Raw genomic sequence first — 11,879 nt, 5'->3', positions numbered from 1 at the left:
AAAGTGTGTGTGTGTGTGTGTGTGTGTGTGTGTGTGTGTGTGTGTGTGTGTGTGTGTGTGTGTGTGTGTGTGTGTGTGTGTGTGCTGGCAAACCTTTTCCACTTGTAGAATATATATTCAAAAAGGAGCTTCAAGTTAATGCATTTAAAAATTGAATTCATGTAAAGCCCAGATATTGATTGCATTGGAAAACTTCTGTTTGGAAAGACGTTTTTGCTGGACATTATATTTTAAAATGCAAAGATATTACATGTTGAACAGAAAAAAAGTCAAGACACAAATTGTGTAATCTGGTGAAGCATCAAACATCTAATTGGGGTAATTGGAAAACAGGCAGCAGTGTAATTGGGTCTTAGTCTTTTAACACGGTTAATGGTAACTTTGACTTAAGTAGCTAATGTTAAAACGATTTTTAAAAGGGTCTGCGTCTTTCTCGTCCTTTAATTTATGCCACTGTGTTTCACTGTACCTTCAGTACCCGCTATTACTTAAACTTACTCAAATTGAGCACATGGTGGAGCTGTGGCCAGCACCCCCATAAGTGCCATTCCTGTAAGAAACCGTGACTTAAGTGATCTTTTAGTGTTAACGCTTTAAAGCGAGCTTGAAACTGAAACAAAGGTAACAGAAACTATTTGTGGAGGGTGAGAAATGTTGACAGCATTGCAGGAAAAGTATTTAAAGGAAAGACCCAAAATACATGTGCTATGCTGTCTGATGCCTGGCATCATCATCATCGTTTCTGTGAAGTACAAAAGATATCAGCAAAGCTCGTGTAAATGCTGTGTTTGCATTTCACACCGCATTAAAGTGAGAAATATTTCACTAGTATTTCTCAGTAGAAAGATGCTTATCTGATTATTGTCTGGAAATGCTGTACAACAAAACCAAGTTCTACAGTTTAAAGTTACTCAGCTCTTTGTAAGCTGGACATACAAAGAAAATTGGCAGGGGATTTTTTTTAAACGGGTTTAGATACGTGTTTAAATAGATTAGGTTGTATATCCTGATGCTGCTTCTCTCACAGTTATGTTTATCCCACCGATCACAAGACTTTTTCTGATAACTCAAAAAGAAAAAGTACCTATGTCTTCAAGTCATTTGACTTGCTGATCTTGTTTCAGCCGTTGCAGTGTTAAGCAGGGTTTTCCATATTTTTGAATATTATTACCATGCTTTTCTTTTTTTGTGTGGCATTGCTGGCTGTGCCAAGACTTACACAGTAGCGTGGACAAATATTTCCTCGAGGGTCACACAGATTCTCATGGTGATCTTTTAAATAGTTAAGCTTGCCAGCGGGTAATTCACTGCTAGTTTGAGTTTATATTCCATCTTTTCAGTTAGTTCCTGCCTGGTTTGTTGACAGCTGTTTCTCTGTGTTCTCATTAACAGGATATAGCACCAGATTGATGGAGAAGAATGGCCCGTATTTCTTTGGACTGTCCCAACTCTTTACCAGGGATTCCCCTCAGTGTCTTGTCAGTGCCCATGGAAAATAAATATAAATGTCAGCAATGTCTCCAGGTCCTGAGGAAGCCTGTCCAGGCTCAGTGCGGCCACCGCTTCTGTGTACACTGCTTCAAGCAGCTCACCAGGTAGACTGGAGGTCCTTAGACCAAACTGCTTACCCCGCACCTAATGTTTCCTGTCTTACTGGACATGCTTCAGCACACCCTTTCCTCATCTTTCCTCAACTCTGGGAGTTTTGTCCAGACAAGATCAGTTATTAATGCAGACTCATGCCCCACATGATGGACCTGTCATACTGATGTTTGTGAATCACAAGGATGTGGTGTTGCTGATTCATTCTAAAGGTCTTCTTTCTAAAACCTCCTTTCTGAGTCATTCACACACTGGTGGATTGTTAATGCATGAGGTGTATTTGTAATGAATACCCAATCCAGTGTTTTCATTGCTTTTATGTATTCAAATTCATTACAGAGTAATCGTAAAGAATATTAACAAAAACTAATACATGAGGAAAAACGCTGGATTTGTAATGAACGAGTAACGAGTATTTGTGATGTGTATTCGTTACAGATACATACATGGATACACTAATTCATTTCTAGTTGATGTCCGTTTCAGTTATGTGTTATCTAATGTTTAATGAAAGTATAATTAAACAAAATGTGACAGAAAATGTGGAATTTTAATTTTAATTATTTTTTTTTAAACCGGCAGACTCTGTTAATTCCCCAAACATTTAAACAACAGTAACACAAGTGATTGTGAAATGTGTGGATTTCGCATGTGATTTGTCCGAGTGCTTTTATTTGTTTCAAAATAACCAGATCATGTACGTTATAAATTCACCATGTGATGTGTCGCACCCACACGTGCCCTTTGTTTATGCTTGTGTGTGTGTTTTGGTTATTCATTTAATCGCCTTCAAACTTGCTAAAGCAACTTTTTTTTGTTTTTAGTTCTTTTTTTTTTTCTTCTTGTCCCACTGATATGATGCTTACAAGCTTCTTTTCATTTCCCTTGTATTGATTAAACGTTCCTCTGCTCGAGCTGTGATCCACACTGGTCAGCAGTTGCTGCAGTTTTGGATCAGCAGGAAATTGTTGCTGACTGTTGGCGTCGAGCCGCTGCTTTTACAGTAAAGTCACAAACCTGTCTTGTTTGGTAGTTCTGGCCCAAAGCCATGTGAAGCCTGCCGTCAAGAGGAGATATACGAGGAACCCATTTCCATTCTAAACAGCAGTGAGGTAAGCCTTTATATGTATTCAGGTTTCAAACCCACTGTCTTTGTTATGCTAGGAGTAGTCAGCATGTGATTACTGCCCTTTAGAGGAAAAAATATGACTGCAATCTGGCGGGGGTTTCCCTAACCACACAATGCATCAATGCATCCTACTGTTGTCTGCTTTCTTTTAAGAGCATTGAAGGCTTTATGAGTTCACTGATCTCTTTGTTTTTGCCCTCCCCCCCCACCTTACAGGCTTTCCCAGACAATGCAGCAGGCCGAGAAATAGCAAGCCTGCCAGCCAGGTGTTTGAACCAGGGCTGTAACTGGACTGGATCTATTAAAGAGTATGAGGTAAAGTATGAAATCTGTCTTTTCCTGTGGCATGGGCATTGCTGCCTTTTACCTGGGTGTAGGTTTACACTACCAAAAAAGAGCCTTGTCAGTATTTATTAATCTACGTGAGAGGGTAATCTGACCTATAATCTGCGTTCCCGGGTCACTGTGTTCCCTGAAAAAACCTCAGCTTTCATAGCACACTCTGTACTATGTGCTGCGTTGCTGCAAACAGGAAGTGAAACTTAACAGGCGGCTGGAAAGTCCCAGCCTCTCCTCATTTATCAACAAAAGCTCAGTGGAAAGTACCAGAATGGAACAACCCTGTTGAGCTTAGCGTGACTGGGTTACTGACCATTAAACTATAGAGCTGTTAAGGAAACTGCTTGTATTCATTCAGTTTAGCAGAAACCCAGATTTCATTGAACACAGACTGGAGTTTGTAAAAATGCATGAAAGACATGTGAAGTAAATAAAGCTGGTTAGTGTGTGTGCGACTGAGCCTTGTGTGTGTGTGTCTGTCTGCAGCTGTGTTTCTACTGTAAGCATCAGTTTTAGATGAGCTACGTAGTTTGTGTAGTAAGCAGATGGCACCATGATGCTTACACTGTGAAAAGGATGCTTACAACAATCCTTGTCTGTTTGTGGTTTTAACTAAGCGTACCAGTGTGACCTAATCTACATCACTTTGTGAGTGTGCATGTATGTGCGCGTGTGTGTGTGTTTTTCACCTGGGAAATGTTAAAATGATATGCTGTTTAAATGAAAACGCTAGGCGAATGTGTGGGATTTGCACGGATTGGAAATGGAATCCCAAGCACTAGCACGCAGATGAATCTTCCTCTTATTAAAAAAACAATAAAAAAGAAGACGCCAAAAGATCAAAACATGCCAACCTCTTATTGTTGCTTCGCAAACTATTATGCTGTGTGATACACCCACTTTGCATATATTTTTGGCCTGGTATCTTAGTCACTGTCACTGTGTGGGAAAAGCTACAAATTGCTAGCCGCACACACCCATAGCGAGGCCTTCTGAAGCTGGGGAAAAAATAGTCACATCAAGGCGTTGGAGTGTTGTGCCGAGGACAGGGATGAGATTAGGAATCTTCTAAATGTGAGTCATTTTTATTGACGCGATCCGGTTCAAGATTTTTGAGCGTAGCAAGTCTGGAAAGTCAGCAGTCAAAGCGAAAAACCGGCTAACGTACCTGAGCTTCTGCTTCTGGGTCTGCAGCGTGCCTTTGGTAGTCATTCTGAAAGACTGCAACTTCCCTGTTGATTAACCCCACCTTAAGCTCCACCCCGTCTGCGTGATTCCCGGTATTTTTAAATGGCGAATACACAGCTTTAAATATATTTCTTTAATTATTCTACTTGCCCTTTTTTATTTTTGTACTTCTCTTTATTATAATTCTATTTCTATGGTACATTTTCATCCCTTTTTTTTTCTATCAGATGTTTGTAGAGCTCGCTTTTTGTTTAAATTTCGTTTGCTTAGCATGTCATTCGAAAGTAAGAAAAGTGCATATTTTAATGGGGGTTGCAATGAAAAACAAGTAAATATCAAAATAATCTTGATCACAATCGTGTGCGCAATCATAGAACCGTAGTTATCTCTTTCATACTCAAATCAGTGTATTGTGCTTTTACTTTCACTTTTTTTGTCAGTTGGAGGTGGTTTTTTTTGTTTGTTTGTTTGTTTTTAAAAGAACAAAACAAAACAAAACAAAAAACACTTGTTTTTCCACATAGAAGCTAAGGATACACCCTGTACCAGAGCAGCTACACCTGCATTTAAACACTTCCTGAAAAGCGGTTATTTATCAGTGATTGGGAAGGGTTTGACCCAGCTGTCAGTTTGCTCTTTCACAATGCTGAAAACCTGCTTTACAAGTAACGAACAGGCAGTTCGAAAATAATAACAAATAAAAAATGTCTGTTATTTTCAGGCTCAGCACGAAGGTCGCTGTGAATTCGAGCGGATCCTGTGCGAGGGCTGCCAAACCCTTATCCTTCTCACGGAGAAGGACAGACACAATGAGAGAGAATGCGAGGCAAGAACTCTCAACTGCAAGTACTGCAAAATGACCTTCAACTTCAAAGAGATAAAGGTGGGACATAAAGAGACTACACTAAAATACACTGTTTTTTGTTTTTCTTCTTCTTTGTTGGCATTAATGGACACAAAGTGACGTTCTGCTATACGATGCATTTCAGGCCCATGATGAGATCTGTCTGAAGTTTCCCATGCAATGCAAGGACTGTGGAAAAAAGAAGATACCAAGAGAAAAGGTTAGCGCCGTTACCTTCAATGTAATCTAAGTGGGTTTAGGGCAGTCTCCTTATGATACTTAGTTTCTTTTTGACTAGGAGTCCTTCACTTCCACTTTCCTGTTGATGCACTGTTTATAAATGGTCTTTTCTCTTTGTTCATTCTGCATTTCAGTTCAATGATCATGTGAAGTCTTGCGCCAAGTCAAAGAGCACGTGTCCATTCAGTGAAGTGGGCTGCAAGTCTATGGTAGGTGCAGTTACATAATCACCAAAACTCCTGTCTTATGTTTTATCGTAGAGGGTTGACCAGTGTGATCGAACTCATTTTTCTCATTTCGATGCTTATTTGTGGTTTAATAAGGAGTCTAAATGTATGTCCTGTACAGTAAGGTAGTAATGTGGCTTATACTTTTCCTGTTGTAAGTAAATTATGAAGTTGAAATCAGATGAAGGAGCTGGCCTGGCTAAAGTCACAGCATCACTGTTTGGTGTTTTTACTGTTCTGTTTTACATCAACATAAGATATGAGTGGCTGCTTTGTGCCTGATGTATGCCGTGAATCTGTGTAGAGCGTATGATGTAGCCTACGTAAGCGGCACACGCTGTTTCCAGTATTTATACCTGTGCAGACTGTGTAGTTATACTGATTATAGGGTTTCAGGAGCGTAGATTTAACACAGAAGTCTAAAACCACTGTTAGAGGTTTAACTTCCAAAAGAGCCAGGGAGTTTCCAACTAAACAAGGCTAATCATCTCCCACCAGCTGCTTTGTATTTGGAGCACAGATAGATGTGAGTTATCTCGTGAAAGCTAGAATATGTTGCACGCAGAAAAGATTTCGGCGGGGGTCATTGGATAAATTGGTGTCATTGCAGAGCAGACTTAATGCTATTAAATGCATTTTCTCATCTCCTTCTTCCTAATGTGTTCCCTGAGGTTAGTCACGTGACCCTTTCACATGAGATATTTCGCGCTCTGTGCTTTCGTCAGTAGTTTAAAGTTGGCTGAGCTCAGTTTGGCAAATGTGATGTGATATGATATTATACCCAAGCACCAATGAGAGCTTAGGCACCTTTGAATCAAACTATCGTGGCAGTTAAGGAGGTGTTTGCTCATGCTGCCAGGAAGCCGTCTAAAAGGTTAGATAAGGCTGTTTCTTCAGTTCTTCTAGAAGCAATCAGCACTACTCAGCAGGCATCTTAAAAGGCCTCCAGACACATACTTGGAGCTATTTTATATAAATTGGGTTTACTTTCATTGAGCCAACAGAACAAAAGAAGCTGCATGTAAATACTCAAAAGTGAAACCTGTTTAAAAATATATAAAACATTCCCCGCTCGCCCCCGCTATCCGGTCTATCCTTCAAGCTTGGGTCCTCTACCAGAGGCCTGGGAGCTTGAGGGTCCTGTGCAGTATCTTAACTGTTCCTAGGACTGCGCTCTGTGGACAGAGATCTCCGATGTTGTTCCTGGGAACTGCTGGAGCCACTCGCCTAGTTTGGTAGTCACCACACCTAGAGCTAAATTTGTCCTACTGAAGGCACAAACTGGACACCACAGCTCAAAACTAACTGGTTTGACCTTTGTCTCAATAAAACTTAGACGAGCTCTCCCGTGTTTCTGTGTCAGGTAGAGAACGGGAAGCTCTGTGACCACGAGGTCAACAGTACTATGGAGCACTTGCGTCTGCTGCTGCCTCTGGTGCTGTCAGCGACTCGGGCTCGCTCAGAGGGCTCTGGTGCCGGGGAGTGGCAGGAGGACTCCGGAGTGGGCCTGTACAGGGATCCTAATGAGGGAGCCGGGCCCATGACCTCGGTGCAGTCTGTTGACCTGGAAAAAAAAGTGAGTCTCAGCAGGTTTGATGTCGCTTGTAACCACTCTGTTCATTTGGTGAAATGGGAAAGTAATCATTTGTTGCTGCTTCTTTTTTTTTTTCTTTCACCAACAGGTGAACGCTTTAGAAAACATCGTGTGCGTCCTGAACCGGGAGGTGGAGCGCAGTTCTGTTACAATGGAAGCATTCGCACACCAACACCGCTTAGACCAAGAGAAGATTGAAAATCTGTCTAACAAAGTCCGACAGCTGGAGAGGACGCTGACCATGAGAGACTTGCAGCTGTCTGAGACCGAACAGCTGGTGCGCGAACTCCAGTTCTGCACCTACGACGGAGTATTTGTCTGGAAAATCTCCGACTTCTCGCGCCGAAGGCAGGATGCCGTGGCTGGTCGAGCGCCTGCAATGTTCTCACCAGGTAGGATGGAAAAACATCACACTTGTACACGTGTGGTATGCTTTTAGGTGAGAGGGATTTTTCTGTTTTGTTTTGAGGTCATACAGTTCACATGACATTATCTTCTGGCGTGTAGACGGAGGGGAATTCCACGCCGCTACACCCTTGTTGTTCTTCAGGGAGCGTGCATGGCTCTGCTGATTTCACATGATGCTGTTTTAGGCTCCGTTTCCATTTCTGACCCTTCTTTTTTTTGTTTTTTCCACGCAGCTTTTTACTCCAGCAAATATGGCTACAAAATGTGTCTAAGGTTGTATTTGAATGGTGACGGGACGGGCCGGGGAACGCACCTTTCGCTGTTTTTCGTCGTCATGAGGGGAAAGTGCGACGCCCTGCTCAAGTGGCCGTTCAGTCAGAAGGTGGGGAACCGTTTTAATACGTTTACGCACGAAACTCTCGATGAGCAGCACGAAACCAACTCCTCTTCTCTTCTTCTTCCCCGCCAGGTGACTCTGATGCTCTTGGATCAGAACAACAGGGAGCACATTATCGATGCTTTCCGACCAGACGTCAGCTCCTCGTCCTTCCAGCGGCCGATCAGTGAGATGAACATCGCCAGCGGCTGCCCACTCTTCTGCCCGCTGGCCAAACTGGCCGGAAAGAGCCATTACCTCAGAGAAGATACAATTTTCATTAAAGCCATTGTAGACCTGACAGGCTTATAAGGGTGTACTGTGGAAGTAACACCAAAAAACTCTTTGTTTTGTTTTGCTTTGTTTTGTTTTTTTAAAATACAAAAACACAGAAACAAAAATCTAAACCAAATAATGAATCATTTTAATAGTAATATTAATAATAACAGTAATAATAATAATAATAATATATATATATGACAAAAATACAATGTTATTATCATATAGGTTACTATATTTATATATTATCACATTAAAAGCATCATTAGGATGTCATTACACCTTGAGGGCGTGCGATGTGACATCTGCACTCATTCCGAGGATCCATCTGCAGTGAATCAGTGAATCAGCGGTGAGAGCTGAGAAAAGCTCTCTGAGGAAAAAAGGGTCTGAAGTCATCTGTTATCCTGATGTTACCCTCCTTATATCTGTATTGCATCTTGTAGACGATAATTTATCTCTTATATTATAAGCAGCCTAATATCATAATAGATATAATACACCTTATTTAGCTTTGTGGGAGTGTGTATGTGTGTGTTTTGTTTTTCCCACCACTGTGAGATTATCTCCAGTTACTATTTATTTATGGCTCGAGATAATTAAAGTTAACTAGTTCTAATAAAATGTTTTAGTTTTTACAGGCACATACTTAGACAAATGGGAGATGTGTTTAGTTTTAGCCTGTGTTAGCTCTCATGCAGTATAGGAAAACAACGACCAATGACAACCAAGCAAGCACTGATGGAAAGGAATCAAAAATACTAGATTATAAAAGCTCTCGTGTTGATGAGGTCGTGGTGCGTGCACTTGTCACTTAAACGGCTCGATCTGGTAAACATTTTATATCGATTTTTAAATGAATCTAAAGGGGATAAGACGATGATAAAATATGTAGCCTGTTTCAAATAATCCCTTAATACTGTATTACTAAATAATCCTGAAGCATCTACTGTTACACAGAGTAGCAAATGTATAAATAAATATATATGTAGACACATTTATTGTATTATGTCAGTGCTACTGCTAACTATAATGCCTGATCAGTTGTACTCATACTGTACTCAATCATATAAAGTTAGTTTTGAATCTTTCACGACTCTGATGACTGGTGATTATTTATAAAGTGTTTTAAGGGATGCTAAAGTACCATTTGACCATAGGTACATTATTAATTTAACCATTTTTTGTGTGTTTCATTTAAGATAAAATTTCACAAAATTCTATTTGATTTTAATTAAAAGTTCATTTAAAGCATAACAATACTATTTCCTTGTTTTATTTTTGTCTTCTTGTTTATGACTTGTTTTTTAATCCTGTTTATACCTAAACATGATTAATTCATTATTAAAAATTAATAATTGTTGGATGTAGCAACGTGAAATGTAGGCACAAGGGTGTAAGCACCACAAATAATTTAAGTCAAACATATCTTGTAAACAAAAAAAGGGGTTTTTTTTAACCACATGTTTTCTTATATTTGTCTTTTTTTTTTTCTAAAATAACCACGTGTGAATGTGAAAATCCCCCCCCACACACACACACAGGAATAACACTACAGGTGATTCCTTTTATGTAAAACCCTGATGTCTTCTCCTAAAACAAACGGATGATGCAAACTAGCAAGGGCGCTAAAGAGAAGAAAAAAAACCCAAGCACCACGCTGCAGTGTCGAAAGCAAAGGAACATAGCTGTGTTTGTTGAGCTGTGTTTGTTGTGAATATAGATGTGGTGTAGCTGTTTTTCCTTGCTTCACGTTGTTCTAGGGGAACTCCAACTATTTCACATATAAAAGGTTTGATATCCAAAGTGCTCGTCAGCCCATTCTGTCGTCAAGGAGGCGCTTTAAATGATGGGAAATGTGTGAACTTTTATTCGTTTTAGGGCAGAGTGTGAACATAAAACCAAGTTTAAGTAGCCTGTTTAGCAAAACATATGCCGGCCTTCCTGCCTTGCAAAGAAACACAAAGCCTGCTTTGGTGAATGCCCAAATCAGCAGAAGCAGTGTGCACAGCTGTCCTGTTGTTGCACCTTTGACTTCTGTGAGGCTCTAATAGAGGTCCAAAGAGTTTCCAATGTAAGTGTATGACAGTTTAATAACAACCTCTTCCACTCAGACCTTGTAGATCTGAAGGTACTGAGCTCACTGAACAAATTCCTAAGAACGAGTGAAATGTTTCACTTGGATTATGAAATTTAAGACCACTCTGCTTCCCAGCAGCCTCAGCAATGCCTTTGTACCTCAGGCTAACATTGGTGAAAACTGAAAATGTTGACTGTGTTAATGTGTAGCATGTCAGTGTGCTGAATTACAAATAAAACCAGAACTGCAACCCCTTTACTTTAACCAGTCCATTTAAACCATGTTTCAGCCACTTTTTAGGTTTCATGTCAGTCACATCAGCTTCACCACACAAAGCATGTTCACTAAAAATGAAACCCCACTAGTATGATAGAAGAACACAAAATGACTCATTATACATGCCAGTGATGGTCTTCACTGAGGCTGTGGAAATGCCTCATCATGGTTGAGATAAATGTGGTTGGAAAGAACCTGCCAGAGGGACGGCGCACGTGTGATCGATGACTACGTGAGGAATGAAAATCTTTCTTCTGAAAGCCCCTGGGTTAGATTCTCAAGTATTTAGATGGTGACGCACTTTCTAATCTAATCTTCAAAGTCAGAGGCTGTGAGGTCACCAGATGATATCACAACAAGTGCAGCTGTGCCATGTTTTTGACCTATTTTTATTTTTTTCGAGCCCCCTTATAACTGAAATTAGTTATTGCCGGTAACTGTTGATCCACTAACCTACACACAGCTATAACTGATACACTTTGGTTGATGCTTCTGTTCTCACCCAGAGTTATCGTGTATCGTTTCTTAGATGGTGACCAAGAGTGAGTGCTAAACAAATGACACAAAACTGAAACCGTACAAAAGTAAAGCCCCTTACTTATCACAAATCCACGGAACTAGAAACTGTTCTAGTTTAAATGTTTTAGAGATGTAGTCCAAAGTAAAGTTGCGACACTTTGCTGTCAAATATCTAAATATACCGAATTCTAAAAAATCTGCAACACTGTGTGAAATTTAAATAAATACAGAATGCGGTGACTTTGTAAATCTCATTAACTCATTTTTTTTAATTCATCATAGAGCATAAAAAAATATTAAATGTTTAAACAGACATTTTATTGTTGCATGAAAAACATGAGCTCATTTTGAATTTGATGGCAACAACATCCCCTCTTCTGTCAACATCTGGAAGCGAGCAGACCAGCTACTGGGCTCTTTCTGGTTCTTGTCTGATATACGTAGGATCCTAGATGTGTAAAAACTGGTGTTGCTCCAAATCATGCAGGACCCTTTATGCATAAAAGATTTCTCCAGTTTTTAGATGATATTATAGATAGGTGATGAAATATTTAAAGACTGTGCTATTTTAATTCTGCTCTTTTCAGTCCCATCACCTCAGATAAAGAAAATCAAAAACCCAGCCGATCAGTCTGCCTTTACAAACATCTGTCAAAAATGAATGAGTCTTTCTAAAGATCATACTGAATTCAAGGGTGATGCTCTAAGGCAACAAGTCGGTGCAATTTCTCCCCTCCTAGATACTCTGCAATTGACTATAAGTCGTGTTACTGAAAAG

The 11,879-nt window shown here is 40.1% G+C and overlaps 1 protein-coding gene across 2 annotated transcripts in view; it reads left to right on the top strand.

The window, feature by feature from the left end:
* The window catches only part of traf2b (Tnf receptor-associated factor 2b), an 11,271-nt gene extending 2,933 nt beyond the window's left edge, over positions 1-8,338 (top strand). For both annotated transcript variants that reach the window (XM_005720482.1, XM_005720481.2), the window contains exons 2-11: positions 1,393-1,595; positions 2,636-2,714; positions 2,948-3,046; positions 4,980-5,141; positions 5,248-5,322; positions 5,477-5,551; positions 6,933-7,145; positions 7,252-7,555; positions 7,805-7,953; positions 8,041-8,338. In XM_005720482.1, the coding sequence (XP_005720539.1) occupies positions 1,420-1,595; positions 2,636-2,714; positions 2,948-3,046; positions 4,980-5,141; positions 5,248-5,322; positions 5,477-5,551; positions 6,933-7,145; positions 7,252-7,555; positions 7,805-7,953; positions 8,041-8,259 (1,551 nt within the window). In that variant the 5' untranslated portion in view covers positions 1,393-1,419 and the 3' untranslated portion in view covers positions 8,260-8,338. The remainder of the gene's footprint in view (positions 1-1,392; positions 1,596-2,635; positions 2,715-2,947; positions 3,047-4,979; positions 5,142-5,247; positions 5,323-5,476; positions 5,552-6,932; positions 7,146-7,251; positions 7,556-7,804; positions 7,954-8,040) is intronic.
* Positions 8,339-11,879: the final 3,541 nt, after the last annotated feature.

The sequence above is a fragment of the Pundamilia nyererei genome, unplaced genomic scaffold (genome assembly GCF_000239375.1).
Source record: "Pundamilia nyererei isolate P.nyererei 1_Seehausen unplaced genomic scaffold, PunNye1.0 scaffold00002, whole genome shotgun sequence".
In the NCBI taxonomy this organism is placed as follows: domain Eukaryota; kingdom Metazoa; phylum Chordata; class Actinopteri; order Cichliformes; family Cichlidae; genus Pundamilia; species Pundamilia nyererei.
This window is presented reverse-complemented; position numbering and strand designations above follow the sequence as displayed.